The 17,938-nt window shown below is 34.7% G+C and overlaps 1 protein-coding gene across 1 annotated transcript in view; it reads right to left on the bottom strand.

Moving 5' to 3' along the window:
* The window catches only part of COL19A1 (collagen type XIX alpha 1 chain), a 325,236-nt gene that overhangs the window by 259,215 nt on the left and 48,083 nt on the right, over positions 1–17,938 (bottom strand). The window contains exons 7-9 of the mRNA XM_044253886.1: positions 12,027–12,107; positions 7,843–7,968; positions 6,659–6,721 (exon numbers count right to left, since the gene is read on the bottom strand). Of these exons, the coding sequence (XP_044109821.1) occupies positions 6,659–6,721; positions 7,843–7,968; positions 12,027–12,107 (270 nt within the window). The remainder of the gene's footprint in view (positions 1–6,658; positions 6,722–7,842; positions 7,969–12,026; positions 12,108–17,938) is intronic.

The following is a 17,938-nucleotide window of genomic DNA, read 5'->3' as shown; positions in this document are numbered from 1 at the left end:
GGAAATGAAGCATGAAAAGACTGGGTGGCTTGGCCAAGCTCACACTGCTAACCTCAGAAGAGTTGGGATTAATCCAGATCTTTCTACTTTATGAGTCCTCTTAATTATGTTACCGTGGGCACACCATTCTACCCATGCATGGTTCTCTCAGCTGCAAAATGAGGATAAAAAATACTGGGTTGAAATTCTTTATGAAGTTATTAGGATAAAACAAGATATTTCAAGTGGAAATACCATAATCAAAGAACACAAATAATACTGAAGAGCTTTTAGAAAATAGAGCAACCTTCAAAATCCAGACTGGACTTGACATATCTAGATTCTGATCCTAGCTTGACCACTCACCATGTGCCGTTGGGCAACAATTTAACCTCCCTGAACTTCAGTTTTGCCTTCTGTGAAATGGTAATGCCAATACTTAATACAAAGAGTTTTAAGAATCAGAAAAATTACATATCTAAAATACTCTTCCCAGTGTCTGGCACATAGTTCTCAATAAATACTAGCTATTGTTAAAAGGATTTATATGTTTAGTTTGATTTAAGTCTAGTCTTTAGGATTAGATATTATTTAATTATTTTATATTTTCATATAATGGCCTTAAGTAACATATTCCAAGTAATTTGATTTGAAGTTCAAAAATAAATGTTCCATCATACCTCAAAATTCTCTCAAACACTTGCTTAGGTGCTTAAAGTTCCCATGCAAGCTACAATGAGCAGACTTTCCTTTGGGAGTCAAATGCCTATGAAGCCTTTGTTGAAGCTTGCTCTGCAACTTTGAAGGATCAGTCATTGCTCAGACATCAGTCTCTTAACTTTTGATTATGCTGCTAGTTTAGAACAATGGACTTCCAAGTTAAGGCATGAATGGCATTCAAATCTGTTTCACCTTGGAAAGGCGAAAAAAAATCAACTCCTAAGCTTAGCACAAATGAATTTATCTAATTAGCTAACAAAAGACATGACATTAAAAAGTGGAAAATGGAACACTTAAGTTTTGATATGGTAGGGAGAAGGGAAAGGCAAATCTCTAAGCATGGGATATTGCCTAAAATTAGTTCAATAAAGGTGTGCTGTTTAGGAAAAGGGTTGGGAGATAAGGAAGAATCTTCAGTGGGAACCTATCAGCAGACAAGAGAAGTCACAAAAAAAGTAAATTATACGCCAATATTCCTGATAAAAATAGATGCAAGAACCCTCAACCAGATACAAGCAAAATGAATTCAAGAATAAAGTGAAAGCATTACCCACCAGGATCAGAACATTCCATGCAAAGCAACAAAATATATATTCTTCTCAAGTGCACATAACATTTTTTATGAGAGATCAAATGTGGGGCACCTGGGTGGCTCAGTCAGTTAAACTTTTGGCTCAGTCATGATATCAGGGTTCTAGGACCAAGACCCACATCAGGGCTCCCTGTTCAGGGGGAACCTGCTTCTCCCTCTCTTCCCTACTCCTGCTTTCTCTCATTAGCTCTGTCACTATCTCTGTCTCTATCTCTGTTTCAAATAAATAAATAAAATTTTTAAAAAGATAGATCAAATGTTAGTCCACAAAGCCAATCTTAATAAATTTAAGAAACTGTATTCCCCTGATGATGAGTATTTACCAAAAAGATACAAAAATATTGATTCAAAGGGGCTCATGCACCCCCGTGTTTATTACAGCACTATCAACAGCCAAATTATGAAAAGAGTCCAAAGGTCCATTGACTGATGAATGGATAAAGAATATGGTATACACACATACACACACACACACACACACACACACACAAATATTACTCAGCCATCAGAAAGAATGAGCCCTTACCATTTGCAATGATGTGGATGGAGCTAGAGTATATTATGCTATGTGAAATAAGTCAGTCAGAGAAAGACAAAGAGTATATGGTTTCACTCATATGTAGAATTTAAGAAACAAAACAGAAGAACATAGGGAAGAAAAAAGAGAAAGAAGCAAACCACACAACACACTTAACTACAAAGAACAAACTGAGGGTTAATGGAGGGAGGTAGGTTTGGAATGAGCTAAATGGGTTATGTGGGTGATGAGTACTAAGGAGGGCGATTATTGTGGTGAACATTGGGTGTTATATAGAGGTGATGAATCACTGAATTCTACTCCTAAAACCAATATTACCCTATATGTTAACTAACTAGAATTTAAATAAAAACTTGAGAGAAGGAAGATGTGGTCCATATACACTATGGAATATTATGCCTCCATCAGAAAGGATGAATATCCAACTTTTGTAGCAACATGGACGGGACTGGAAGAGATTATGCTGAGTGAAATAAGTCAAGCAGAGAGAGTCAATTATCATATGGTTTCACTTATTTGTGGAGCATAACCAATAGCATGGAGGACAAGGGGCGTTAGAGAGGAGAAGGGAATTTGGGTAAATTGGAAGGGGAGGTGAACCATGAGAGACTATGGACTCTGAAAAACAGTCTGAGGGGTTTGAAGTGGCGGGGGGGTGGGAGGTTGGGGTACCAGGTGGTGGGTATTATAGAGGGCACGGCTTGCATGGAGCACTGGGTGTGGTGAAAAAATAATGAATACTGTTTTTCTGAAAATAAATAAATTGAAAAAAAAAGTACTAGTTTATTACTTGTCAATAAATAAATAAATAAACTGTCAAATAATCTTTAAAAATACCAAAAAAAAAAACTTGAGAGAAAAAAAAATTAAGAAACTGAAATCATATCAAGCATCCCTTCCAACTACAATGGTATGAAACTTGAAATTAGTAACAAGATAAAAACCTGGAAAATTCACAAATAAGTGGACATTAAACAACATGCAACTGAATAATCAATGGATCAAATAAAAATCAGAAGAGAAATAAAAAATACCTGCAACAAATAAAAATGTAAAGACAGCATAACAAATTGTGGGATATAGCAAAAGCAATTAATTGTTAAGAGTGAAATTCATAGTGATAAACACCTACAACAAGTAACAAGAAAAGTCTCAAATAAACAGCTCAAATTTACACCTCAAGGAACTAGGGGAAAAAGAAAAAGGCCAAAACAACAAAGCCCAAAGTTAGTAGAAGGAAAGAAAGAACAAAGAGTACTGCAGAAATAAACAGAAACTAAAAACAAAATAGAGATCACTGAAACTAAGAGGTGGTTCTTTGCAAGAGAAACAAAATTGACAACTCTTAAGTAGACTCATCAAGAAAAAAAAATGATTTCAAAATCAAAATCAAAATGAAAAATGAAAAAGAAGTTAAATTGATACCACAGAAACATATGGGATCATTAGACTACCATGAACAATGATTATGTCAACAAACTGGACAGCATATATAGATATTATAGAAGAAATGGATAAATCCCTAGAAACATACCTCCTACCAAGACTGAATCATAATAAACAGAAAACCCGAGCAGACTAATTAATAATGAGATTGAGTCATTAATCAAAAATATCCCAATAAACAAAACTATAGGATCAGAGAGCTTCACTGGTGAATTCTACCCTACATTCGAAGAAGAATAAATATCAATTCTTCTAAAACTCTTCCCAAAAACAGAATAATAGAGAACTCTTCCAAACTCATTTTATGAGGACAGCATAACCTTGATATCAAAATTAGACAAGTATGCCACAAATAAAGAGAATTACAGGCTAATATCCCTGATGAACATAGATGAAAAAACACAAAGTATTAGAAAACAGAATTCAACAATTTATTAAAAGTTTGCACCATGATCAAGCGGGATTTACTATAGGCACGCAAGGATGGTTCAATATAATACATCACATTAATGAAATGAAGGATAAAAATCATATATGATCATCTCAATAGATACAGGAAAAGTATTTGACAACATTCAGATATGATAAAAACTCTCAAGAGTGTTTATAGAGGGAAAGTACCTCAACATAATAATGTCTATGTATGACATGCCCACAGCTAACATCATACTCAATGGTGACAAGCTGAAAGTTTGGGGTGCCTGAGTGGCTCAGTGGGTTAAAGCCTCTGCCTTCGGCTCAGGTCATGATCCCAGGATCCTGGGATCGAGTCCCGCATCAGGCTCTCTGCTCAGCAGGGAGCCTGCTTCCCTCTCACTCTCTCTGCCTGCCTGTCTGTGATCTCTGTCAAATAAATAAATAAAATCTATAATAAATAAATATAAATTTTACCATCTCTACCATTCAACATAGTATTGGAAGTCTTAGACAAGACAATAGGTATGAAAAAGAAAGAAAAGGCATCCGGATTGGAAGGGGATAAGTGAAACTCCCACTATTTGAAGATGACATGATTTTATATAGAGAAAACCATGAAGAATTCATAAAAAAAAAATGTTAGAACTAATTAACAAACTCGGTAAGGTTGCAGAGCACAAAACCAAGACACAAAAATCTATAGTGTTTCTATGTACTAATGGTGAAGAACCAGAAAAAGAAAAAAAATCTTAATTATATTTGTATCAGAAAGAGTAGAATTTTTAGGAATAAATTTAACCAAGGAGGTGACAGATACATATACTGAAAACTATAAGACATTAATAAAAGAAACTGAAGACACAAATAGAAAGATATTCTATGCTCATGGATTAGAAGAATCAGTATTGTTCAAATATCCATACTACCCAAAACAATCTATAGATACAATGCAATCCCTATCAAAATGGCATTTTTCAAAGAAATAGAAGAAATCATTCTAAAATTTGTATGGAACCACAATAACAAACAAACAAACAAACAAATAACCAACCCAGTAACCAAAGCAATCTTGAGAAAGAAAAACAAATCTAGAGGATTCATGCTCCCTGATTTCAAATGATATCACAAAGCTATAGTAATTAAAACAGTAGAATATTGGCAACAAAATAAACACATAAATAATGGAACAGAATAGAGAAACAATAATTAAACCCATGCATAAGTGGTCAATTAATTTATGACAAAGGAGCCAACAATATAAAATGAGGAAATGACACTCTCGCCAATAAATGGTATTGCAAAAACTGGACAGTTACAGGCAAAATAATAAAATTTGACCACTATCTTACACTATGTTACAAAATTAATTCAAAATAGATTAAAGACCTGAAACTATAAAACTCCTAGAAAAAAAAAAAAAACACTTTCTAGGCACTAGGCTCCTTGACATAGGTCTTGGTGATAACTTTTAAATCTGACACCAAAAGGAAAAATAAATAAGTGGAAGTATACCATGCTAAAAAGCTCCTGCACAGCAAAGGAAACCAGCAAAAAATCAAAAGACAATGTAGTGAATGGAAAAAAATACATAATTCACATATCTGACAAAGGACTAATATCCAAATATATAAAGAACTTATATAATTCAACCACAAAAAAATTGAAAATCCAATTAAAAAATGGGCAGAAGACCTGAATAGACATTTTTCAAAGAAGACATATAGATGACTAACTGGTACATGAAAAGGTGCTCAATATCATTAATCATCAAGGAAATAACAAATCAAAATAATAATGAGATATCACCTCACATCCGTTAGAATGGCTGTTATTAAAAATACAAGCAATACCATGTGTTCATGAGGGTGTGTAGAAAGAGAAACTTTCCACAAAGAAACTGTATAGCCATTATGGAGAACAGTATGGACATTCTCCAAAAAATTAAAAATAGAATATCCAGCAATTCCACTGTTGTGTATTTATTTGAAGAAAATAAAAACATTAACTCGAAAAGATAAATGCACCTCCATATTCATTGCAGCAATATCTACAGTAGCCAAGATATGGGAACAATTTAAGTGTCCATCAGTGAATGAATGGATAAGGAAGATGTGATACACATACAAGCACACACACATACACACACACTGGAATATTATTCAGCCATGAAAGACAATAAAATTTTGCCATTTATGACAACATGGATGGACCTCAAAGGCATAAACAGTATGAAAGACCAATGCTATATGATCTCTCTTATATGTGGAGAGAAGAAAAAGAGAGAGAGAGAGGGAGAGGGAGGGAGGGAGGAAGAGAAGAGGAGGGGAGGGGAGGGGGAGAGGAGAAGTGAAGAGAAGAGAGAAGGGAAGATAAGGGAAGATAAGGGAAGGGAAGGGAAGGGAAGAGAAAAGAGAAGAGAAGAGAGAAGAGAAGAGAAGAAGAGAAGAGAAGAGGAGAGGAAACCAAACTCAGATAAAGAGAACAGATTTGTGGTTGCCAGAATTAGGGAGTGGAGGTTGGAGAAATGGGTGAAGAGGGTAAAATTTTATTTAAAAAATAGATAAATAAATAAATGATAGGAAGCTAAAAAAGAATGTTTAGTGGGGATCCATCAGCACATAAGAGAAATAAGAGTTTTAAGTATCTGGAGAACAGAATCCTAGAGTAGGCTAGGGCACAACTAAAAAATAAACTTTCTTGCTTCATAATTTTGCTTATAGTTTATAGATACAAAGATTTGGGTTTCCACATCTTTTCAAATTTTAGTTCCAATAGGAACTCAAAAGGAAATTTTGAATGCTGATGTAGTCTTCTTTATTTCAGCAATCAGCCTTTAAATATAGTCCTTGATAGACTTTAACAGAAATGTGCATTTGTCTGGGACATCGAGATAGGAAATAGATGCATTTTAAAGTCACTTTTGGACAAATCCACTTTCATCCTTACAGTATTTTGAGGTATCTTACCGGTTCTCCTTTATCTCCTTTCTGGCCAGGTGAGCCTGGAGTTCCTGGCAATCCTGCTTCTCCCTGAGCAAAAATGAATTGTGTTATCAAACATTCTACCACCTTGAGCTGAAGACTAATAGTTTACAAATGTGAAGGTGACCATAGTAGGATAAAGCTTTACTCTCCTCTGAGCTCATGTTGGTTCCTCTGCTAGAATGCCCTTCCCTTCTCAGGAGGCTCAGTACTCTCTCTCTCCCAAATGCCATTTGACATCATCTCCTCTATGAGACTTTCCACCAACTGGAACAGGTGATGCTCCTCTATGGCCTCTGCAACTTGTACTTGCTTTTCTCACGGAGCTTACATACAATTTTGGTTGCCAGAAGAAATGTAATGTTCCTCTCAACTTTTACCTCACCCCTATCTCTACTCTTCCAGCCAGGAGTGAAGTGGAAGCTGAATGTGTTAAGTCTCTAAGGGCATGTAGTAAGGCACAGTACTAGGGAACATTCTGCTCTAGGAACCAAGGCTAGTTTTTTCTTTTCCTCTTTCCTTTCCTTTTCCTCTTTCCTTTTTTCTTTTCCTCTTTCCTATGGGCATAGAGGAAAACCATCAAGAAATCTCTTAGCCTCCTTGTAGCACTGCCTCAAGACTGCTGTTAACATTCAGAAATGAAGTTCATGAAGGTCCACAGGACCACTCTTCCTCACCAGGGCACCATACCGGCACAAATGAAGCAAATTCTTAAAGTAATATTCTCTTCCTATTTCCTACAGTATCAGTAACCAACAAAGAAACACTATATAGAGTACCTTGTGTATGTGTTAAAGAGCAGGCACTGTTTTCTTCAACTGTGAGTTCCCAGAACGGAAGCCTATTCCCAACACATGTTAATTACTTGTTATTTGTCTGCTGTACAGGTGGGTCCCCCCTCCCCCCTTTATCTTTCTATCCATTCTAATTCACAGCCTGGAAAGAAAGTCTGATGGCTCTAGAACTATCCAGAAAAGAAAAAAAAAATCTAGGAAATCCTATTCCCAATTCCCTTCTCTTAACCCACACCCAGTGACGGAGTGGCTTATGTATTTGATTCAACTAGCACTAAAGGTCAAGACCCATTCTGTGCACCGGGGCCACATCCAAGGGGCTTGGCTCACTCTGTGTAGTGGCTTTTCCGTGGGCATAGATTGAAACTAGCAAACCTTGTTTGGAATGCACTGGCACCGGTCTTGAAGTTCCTGCGTTGCTGGCAGGTAGGCAGATATTCTACTGGCGTGAGCAGGTAACAATGATGATGCAGCACTTCCATAGCCATCCTGCTCTGGACACTACAATTCAGAAAAATGAGTAGAGTCAATTCCAAACATTCTAACCTCCCAAATACAGGCTCCCACCAAACTAGGGATGAACGTTTAGAATGCCTTTGCTCTTTTACTAGGCCTCCGATGTGTTTTATCACACTGAGAACACGCTAGAAATACACTAAAATGTTGGTGTGTTGAGGAATTCTGAAGCTATTATAAATGACTTTATGATGAGTACAGTAATCCCAAACATTCACAGTAACTGCCTAGTTAAAATAAAATAGTTATACATATTACATCTGTGTACGTGTTGGTGGAACAAAATTTTTAACAAAAGCAAACAATGTGAACTTTTAGAACTCGTTTACTCCCAACAAGATGATTGTAAAGTCATGTAAAAGTAGAAAATAAATTCTTTTTATACTCCAGGATGGTATATATTTAATTAAAGTATACACTAGTCTTGGTCTTTAAAGTCCCTTGTCCTTTAAAGTTATTAAAAACGCCTCCATTGTAACAGACAAGTGGTGAATTTTATACATAAGCCATAAGTGGGTTCAGAACATGTGGGATAACATGAAGTGAAACTTAGTTACAAAGCAATGAACTTTTTTTCTCTCAAAAATAAATCCAGACAGGGAGGATAAATAAATGCATCCCTTCCTCTCCACATCATTTACCAGGCTCCTCACCATGGTCTATAACTGTGAACTTGTAATTTTATAAACTTGTAATTTTCTAACTCTGAATTTGCAATTTAGGTGGAAGGATTCACACATTACTTTGTATGCTACAAATCATATATGCTTGGAAAAGTATTGTCAGGATAAAAAACTAAAAGATTGTCAGTGGTTAGTTATTGTGGTGAGACAGTTGATAATTATTTCCTTCTTTGAATTTGGCTGTATTTTCCAAGTTTTCTATACTAAACATACACAATTTTTAAAAAGATTTTATTTATTTATTTGACAGAGAGAGAGAGAGAGAGACCGCACAAGCAGGGGAAGCACCAGAGGAAGAGGGAGAAGTAGGTTCCCCACTGAGCAGGGAGCCCCACTGGGGCTCCAGCCCAGGACCCTGGGATCATGAGCTGAGCTGAAGGCAGAGACTTAACTGACTGAGCCACCCAGGTGCCCCAACATATAATTTTTAAAACAAAAAAATTCTCTTGAAAAAAAAATGGGTACGACTCTAATATTTCTGAAAACAATAAAAACTGTAAGAAAAATGACACCCAGAAACAATGGGACTAGTTTCCTGTGTCCACCCCAAGGTCTATCAGATTCATTCTCTCCAGATTTAATAATTAGCTATTCTGTTATCTTAAGAAGTTTCCAAGTCGACAAATCTAAAAGTCATATTAGAATGAAACACGATTAACACCAAAATAGTCCATTTATCTTGTATGATTTGGTATGATTTTCCAGCAACTTCCTGCTCTACCTGTTACCACTTAGGTAACCAAGACCCAATTTGAGCTCATAATTTTGGTCTGGATAACTAATTTACTATATTAAATTGGGACTTTAAATGACTTTAAAAGTATGTCTCAGGATTCACTATAAAACTTTCCACACTCTCCAAAAAGTGCCTAAAGGGAACATAAAAATGTACAAGTAAGGACTCTTCTCTTCATAAAACCTCTGGTTTTAATTTGATGCATATTTAGTTAATTGGCCCTACAAATTTTAATCACATTTCTCATTTATTTTCAACAAATGTTGCTTATTTTCTCCTTCTGTCTATGTCTGTGGTCATGAAACTTTACAGAAACAGAAAATCTAATCAGTAGAAGAAAAGAACTATATTTAAAGATGACCTTGAATAAATTTCACCCTTGACCATGCTGTAACATATCAATAACCGAAAAAAGTCTAATTTGAAATTCCAGGATAAAATTAAAATTTTAAGCAAGCACATTAAAATTTTCTGAATTCAACACATTTTTCAGAAAAAAAAATTTGTCAGAATTATAGCAGATGCACATAAATGGCTTTCATATAGTTATTTACCTTCCAAACTATACACTCCCACTTGTAAAATGTAGCATGTTTCTATTTTTTGCTACTCCTTAAAAAATGGTGATGTCCATTCAAATAATTATTAGCAGGAAAATAAGCAGGCTTTTATTATTTTTTTCCTATAGTCAAAGACTAATTCCTACCTTATTTTCTACACTTTAACTCCTAAATAATATTTTTAAGATGTGATTAATTTTCTTCCATACTTTCTGAAGTTATGTAATTGTTTTTAACAGTCAAATCACTCCATCAAATCTATTATTCATACTTCCTTAAACAATTTTCTCATAATTTGAATCACTCTGTGATTATACAGAGTAAAAACTACTGGTCAAAAGTACAGTATTTAGATATATCAAAACATTATGTTACTTTTCAACCAGGAAAAATTTTTATTTTAAGGGCTCTTATATCCTAAAGGAATAATTAATTTAAAAAGTAAACTTTTGGAGAATTAACATCTTTAAAATTTAAATATGTGGCTCCAGGAAGTCTAGGTATTTTGTCTGTAGATTGACATTATAAATTCTCTTTTTAGATATTTATAGAAAGATATTTGGCTGGCTTTCATTTTACTTGGAATGAGAGCCATAAACTGGGTTGGAGATATGCTTTATAAAACCAAGTTACATAAGCAAAACAAATAATTTTGAAAAACTTAGCTGTGCTTTGAATCAGTCACATTATTATTCTACTACTCACAGTGAGTGACAGAAGTTAAAAATACTTTGAATTACTAAACTATCGATAAAATTTTCATGTAATTTTGGACGATAAGTATAGAACTTCTAGGAAATCTAAGATACAAAGAGAAACATTTTCACCTTTTTCTTTTACTTTTCATATGTTCTTTCCGTAAGACTTTATTGAATTAGTCCCTTTTAAATACGTTTTTGTCCCATCTAACTCCTTCAATAGTTGATAAGTCAACAAGTCAAGAAACAATATTTTGACTATCTTCTACAAAGCACTAGGAATAAAAAAAGAAAATATAACTCCCCTCAGTGAGTTTAAAATGAAGTTGAATAAATTAAAAACAAATACAGCTAGGTCTAATAATGTAAGATAGCACAAATGACCATTATAATGAAAGATAGTAAAGGCACTGAATTTTTCTTTAAATGGAAGACTGGTATAAGAAAGTAACGTTGTACAGTTAGGTTGGGAATTTTAAGAATGAGAGGCTAAGTATCTGAGTTTATGCTTTGTTGCCAACAGGGAATGACCAAAGGTTTGAGAAAGAGATAAACAGAGGGCAGGAAATATGTCTTATTCACATCTGTTAATGCCTTGTTCTTCAGCACAATGACTAGAAGATCAATGTTTTTGAATAATTAATGTTTAATGAGAGAAAATAAATGCATATACAAAGCAATGATTCAGAGACTTATTCTGGTTACACTGGAAGGAAAAAGGTCTAGAGAAAGGGAAGGCAGTTGATGTGATAATGCAACAATCCAGGCATGAGATAAAGGTAGACCAGGTGAATAACAGGGAAAATGAAGACGAAAACTCTATCACAGGGTGCCCGGGTGGCTCTGTTAAACATCTGACTTCTGCTTGGGTAATGATCTCTCAGAGTCCTGGGATCAAGCCCTGCATTAGGGCCCTGCTCAGCCCTTCCCTTCTGCCCCTCCCCTCTGCATATGCTCACATGCTCTCTCTCTCTCTCTCAAACAAATGAAGTCTTTAAAAAAAAATCTATCACAAAAGAAAGGTATCCAGAATGAATATGATATCTGGATATATGACATCCAGAACTATGTGAGTTTTTTACACAGTTTAAATCCCAGTGTTTTGTCTTGAACTTTGGGAATGATATGTCCTCACTTTGGACTCAACATAAATAAAGGAGAATTTATGACTTTTTCCATAAACTATGTTCTGACAGTAGCATCATCATTTTCCAAACTATGTGAGAGCACTAAAAGTCATCTCTTACTTGGAACAAATTACTCACCTGGCTTCAACAGAAGATATTCAGTGCTGCCTTATATTTGCACTCTATGGACCACACAACTGACATTCTATATTCTTCCCAAGCCAAGAAAACTAACTTACCTTGGTGTCTGATATTTCGCAACATGTTTCTTGTGCTATGAAGTTTGAGTTACAGTAGATTTTAAACTGGTGAAGCTCAATCTATTAAAAAAGTAGTAATAAGACACATCATTAGTTATCTTGAAAGTCACTTAGGCACTTAAGAATTGTGGTAATTTAACAGGAAAGATAAAAGGAGCTATACAAATAAGTTATTGGTAGATATTTTTAACGCTTTTATTTAATTTAGGATTCATGATTTTGTGGATCATTTGAGAAAGAGACATGGATTCGATTATTAAGATAGATCTCTAGATAAAGGAAATCAGGTAATGAAAGCAACTGCAAATCTTTGCTACGATTTCATACACAAAAGAAGTACTTACTTTAAGAGAGACTTTGTTATGCATTACAAGAAAGTATGCCCACAAAATGAGAAAAATTTCAAAGTAGGAAATTGTGGAGAAAAAGTAAAGTCAAAGGTATGAACACATGATAGAAAAGGCTTTCTCAGTAGTTCCAGAGCGCTTATTTGAGACACTGAACAGATGCTTACTTCTTAATAAGAAAAAAAAAGTACTTAGTTTTCATCTATATTTCATGGATTCTGTCTAATATCTATGGATGTTATACTACATTGGGATAACCTTGAACAATACTCGTAATCTTTTTACAAAAATAATCAGTTCCTTCTATCTGCTTAGTAAATTCATATTTTTTTGGCATTGGACATGAAATAAAAAGTAGTTCAAAAAAGGTGCAAACATGCCTTTAAATGCAAGATCAAGCAACCATGTGAAAAATAATTACTACAGACTACTGAAAAGATATCAGTATGATAGATGTATAAGTCAGCTATTTTAAGTTACTTTGTGGTTGCAAATTTAATAATTTAATTAATAATCATACAAGGATGTCACATATTATGTAGGTCAGGAGCAACCTCTTCTCTCTGCCCTTTCCTCCCACTGACTACACATCTCTCTCTGCCCCTTTCCACCTCTTTCTCTGTCTCCCAGGATTACAGAGCTAGATTATGTATTACTTTGATGTCAATAAGTATGGTCTATAGAAAGATCCAACTGTTAATATTACAATAATTAATCCTACCATAATGAGAAGCACTTATCTTTGTTGAGTTCTGAAACTCTACCCAACACACACACGAAAAAAGCAAAAAAGGTCGGGGACAAAGGCTGTAACTATTACTCTATAGTGTACTGAGATGAACAGAATCAATTCAGCTCATAGAAAGTGTTAAGAAATACGGACATCTTCTGATTCATGAGCAGCCTACCATTTGCAGCCAATGCAAAATTCTGAGATAAAATGAAACTTTTTAATTTTCTATAACTTTTTGCAAGGTATTGAAATTAACTTTTGTTTATAAAATTTAAATACACTGTCTTACATAGTCACATGAAAGACCATGCAGTAACATACCCATTATACGGAACGAAGAATGGGAATTCCAATTAATTAATATTCTTCTTAACTAAAACTAATATAACATCATGATTGCTATCAATTTAGCCAATAAATATTAAAATTTGATTATGTACCATTCACTACACTAGACCCTTTTATGAATTATTTTATTTTTTTTAATATTTTATTTATTTGCCAGAGAGTGAGAAGAGAGCACAAGCAGGGGGAGTGGCAGACAGAGGGAGAAGCAGGTTCCCCACTGACCAATGAGGCCCTATGCAGGACTTTATCCCAGGACCCTGGGATCATGACCTGAGCCAAAGGTAGAGACTTAACCCACTGAGCCACCCAGGTGTCCTGATAATGGGAGTTATTTTAGTTAACTAAAGACGGATGATCAATTTTTGATGGATTAGTAACTAATCAAGTACCACGACATTGAAACGACAAACCTAGTTTAATGATTCTTATTCATTAGTTACTCTGGAATCCTTCACTGACACTGTGCTTTACGAGGACAATGTTTAGGGCTAAGTCTATACTGGCCCTTGTTACACAGAATTTGCTTTAAAAAATCCTTTGTATCTTTTTGTCACCTATTTCTTTTTCACAAAAGTAACTAGGCAGTATAAAAAAATAAAACCCAATTATTGGGATTTTTTTTCAATAACATCCATCCAGCGTAAATAAAACATTTTCACACTACAACAGATCTTATGGATTATAGAGCTTCCACAGAGATGATGAAAAATTAGTCCACTTAAATTTTTAGCAGGACCAAGAATCTTTACAGAATAAAATATGTATTTTATTTGCTTAACTCAAACACTATCTCATAAATAAGCTGCATCATATCACTTTAATTTTTTAATTTTTGTCTTTATTTATTTATTTAAATTTTTAAATCTAGTATAGTTACACTCACCTCCCCTCTGGTAACTTTCAATTTCTTCTCTTTAGTTAAGTGTTCGTTTCTTAGTCTGTCTTTTTTCTTTTTTGTTTTGTTTCTCAAATTTTACATATGTGTGAAGTCATATGGTATTTGTCTTCCTCTGACTGACTTACTTCACTTAGCGCTATACTCTCTAGAACCAACCATATTGTAGTGAATGCCAAGATTTCATTCTTTTTTATGGCTGAGTAATAAATATGTAAATATATAAATATATATATTTTTAGGAAAAATATAAGGATATACATATATATAGAATATATATATATTTTTTTTAAGGAAATACTTTAAAAGAAAATTTTCTTAATTTTTAAGGAAACTCCGTACTGTTTTCCTCAGGGGCTGCATGAGTTTGCACTTCCGCCACAGTGTACAAGGTTTCCCTTTTCTTGGGATCCTTGCCAACACGTGGTTTCTTGTGTTCTTTAGTGATTCTGACAGCTGTGAAGTGATATCTCATTGTGGTTTTGATTTCATTTCCTTGATGATGAGTGATGTTGAGACTCTTTCCATGTGTCTGTAGGCCATCTGTATGGCTTCTTTGGAGAAATGTCTGTTCACATCTTCTGCCCATTTTTAATTGGATTATTTATTTTTGGGGTGCTGAGTTTGGTAAGTTCTTTATATATTTTGGATACTAACCCTTTATCAGATATATCACTTGCAAATATTTACTCGCATTCAATAGGTTGCCTTTGAGTTTTGTTGATGGTTTCCTTTGCTGTACAGAATTTGTTTTTACAAAATCCCAATAGTTTATTTTTGCTTCTGTTTCACTTGCCTCAGAAGACCTATCTTGGTACGGAAGAAGACATTACCACCTGTGCTCTCTTTTAGGATTTTTATTCTTTCAGGTCTCACGTTTAGGACCTAATCCATTTTTAGTTTATTTTTATGAATGGTTTAAGAAAGAAGTTCAATCTCATTCTTTTGCATGTGGCTGTCCAGTTTTCCCAACACCATTTGTTGAAGATTTGGATTCCTTTTATTCTTTTTCTCATTGCATATTTTTGCCCTTTTGTTGAAGGTTAATTGACCATATAATTGTGGGTTTGTTTCTGGGCTTTTTACTCTGTTCTATTTATCTAAGTGTCTATTTTTCTGCCAGTACCAAACTGTTCTGATAACTACAGCTTTTCAGTGTATCTTGAAATCTGGGATTGTGATAACCTACAGTTTTGTTCTTTTTCAAGATTGCTTTGGGTATTCAGGGACTTTTGTGTTTCCGTACAGATTTTAGAATTATTTGTTCTAGTGCTGTGAAGAATGCTGTTGTGTTTTGATAGGGATTCCATTAAATCTGCAGATTGCTTTAGGTAGTATGGAAGTTTAAAAAATATGTGTTCTCCCAATCCATGAGCATGGAATATCTCTCCATTTGTTTGGCTCATCTTCAATTTCTTTCATCAGTGTTTTACAGTTTTCAGAGTTCAGGTCTTTCAGCTCCTTGGTTAAGTTGACTCCTAGGCATTTTATTATTTTTGATGCAATTGTAAATGGGATTTTTTTCTTAATTTCTCTGTTGGCCACTTCATTATTAATATACAGAAATGCAATGGATTTCTATATGTTGATTTTGTATCCTGTGACCATACTGAATTCATTTATAATTCTAGTAGATTTTTGGTGGAGTCTTTGGGGTTTTCTATATATACTATCATGTCATCTGCAAATAGTGAAAGTTTTACTTCTTCCTTGCCAATTTGGATTCCTTTTATTCTTTTTTGTTGTCTAATTGCTGTAGCTAGGACTTCCAGAACTATGTTGATTAGAGTGGTGAGAGTAGACTGCTTTGTGTTGCTTCTGAGATTAGGGAAAAGCTCTGTTTTTCACCATTAAGTACATGTACAAGGTTGGTTTTTCATACATGGCCTTATTATGTTGAGGTATGTTCCCTCTAATCCTACTTTGTTGAGGGTTTTTAAACGTGAATGGATGTTGTACTTTGTCAAATGTTTTTTCTGCTTATATTAAATGATCATATGCTTTTTACCCTTTCTCTTATTGATGTGATATATCACATTGATTGATTTGCAAATATTGAATCACCTTTGTATGCTGGGAATAAATCCCACTTGATTGTGGGAATTGTTGGATTGTAGGAATGATTTTGAGGATTTTTCTACCTATGTTCATCAGAGATATTGGTCTATAGTTCTTTTTTTAAATTTATTTCATTTAAATTCAATTGGGCAACATATAGTACATCATTAGTTTTTGAGGTAGTGTTCAATGATTCATTAATTGCATATAACACACAGTGCTCATCACTTCACCTGCCCTCCTTAATGCCCGTCACCCAGTTACTTCATCCCCCCACCCTTCTCCCTTTCTGCAACCCTTGTTTGTTTCCTGGAGTCAAGAGTCTTTCATGATTTGGCTCCCTCTCGATTTCTTTCCATTCAGTTTTCCCTCCCTTGTCCCATGATTCTCTGTACTATGCCTTATATTCCTCATATGAGTGAAACCATATGATAATTGTCTTTCTCTGACTGACTTATTTCACTTAGCAAAATACCCTCCAGTTCCATCCATGTTGATGTAAATGGTAGGTATTCATCCTTTCTAATGACTGGGTAACATTCCATTGTATATACGAACCACAACTTCTTTATCCATTACCTGCTGAAGGACATCTCAGTTCCTTCTACAGTTTGGCTATTATGGACATTGCTGCTATTAACATTAGGATGTGCATGGCTCTTCTTTTCACTACATCTGTATCTTTGGGTAAATACCCAGTAGTGCAATTGCTGGGTTATAGGGTAGCTCTATATTTAACTTCTTGAGGAACCTCCATATTGTTTTCCACAGTGGCTGTACCAGCTTGCATTCCTACCAACGGTGTAAGAGGGTTCCCCTTTCTTCACATCCTCAACATTTGTTGTTCCCTGTCTTGTTAATCTTAGCCATTCTAGCTGCATAAGGTGGTATTTCATTATGGTTTTGATATATAATTCCCTGATGGCAATTGATGTGGAACATTTTTTTCATTTGTCTGTTGACCATTTTGATGTCTTCTTTGCAGAAATGTCTGTTCATGTCTTCTGCCCATTTCTTGATTAGATTATTTGTTCTTTGGGTGTTGAGTTTGGTAAGCTCTTTATAGATTCAGGATACTAGCCCTTTATCTGATATGTCATTTGCAAATATCTTCTCCCATTCCATAGGCTGTCTTTTAATTTTGCTGACTGTTTCCTTTGCCATGCAGAAACTTTTTATCTTGAGGTCCCAGTAGTTAATTTTTGCTTTTGTTTCCCTTGCCTTTAGAGATGTGTCTTCCAAGAAATTGCTGCAGATGAGGTGGAAGAGGTTACTGCCCATGTTCCCCTTTATGATTTTGATAGATTCCTATCTCACATTTAGGTCTTTCATTCATTTTGTTTTTAAGAGACTGTCCTTTTTCCATTGAATATTCTTTCCTGTTTTGTCAAAGATTAGTGGACCAAAGAGTTGAAGGTCCATTTCTGGAAACATAAACTACCAGGACTGAAACAAGAAGAGGTAGAAATCTGAACAGATCAATAACCAGCAAAAAAATTCAAACAGTGAT

Source organism: Neovison vison, chromosome 1 (genome assembly GCF_020171115.1).
Source record: "Neovison vison isolate M4711 chromosome 1, ASM_NN_V1, whole genome shotgun sequence".
NCBI classification, from domain to species: domain Eukaryota; kingdom Metazoa; phylum Chordata; class Mammalia; order Carnivora; family Mustelidae; genus Neogale; species Neogale vison.
The sequence above is the reverse complement of the archived record's forward strand: the minus strand, read 5'-3'. Positions and strand labels throughout refer to the sequence as shown.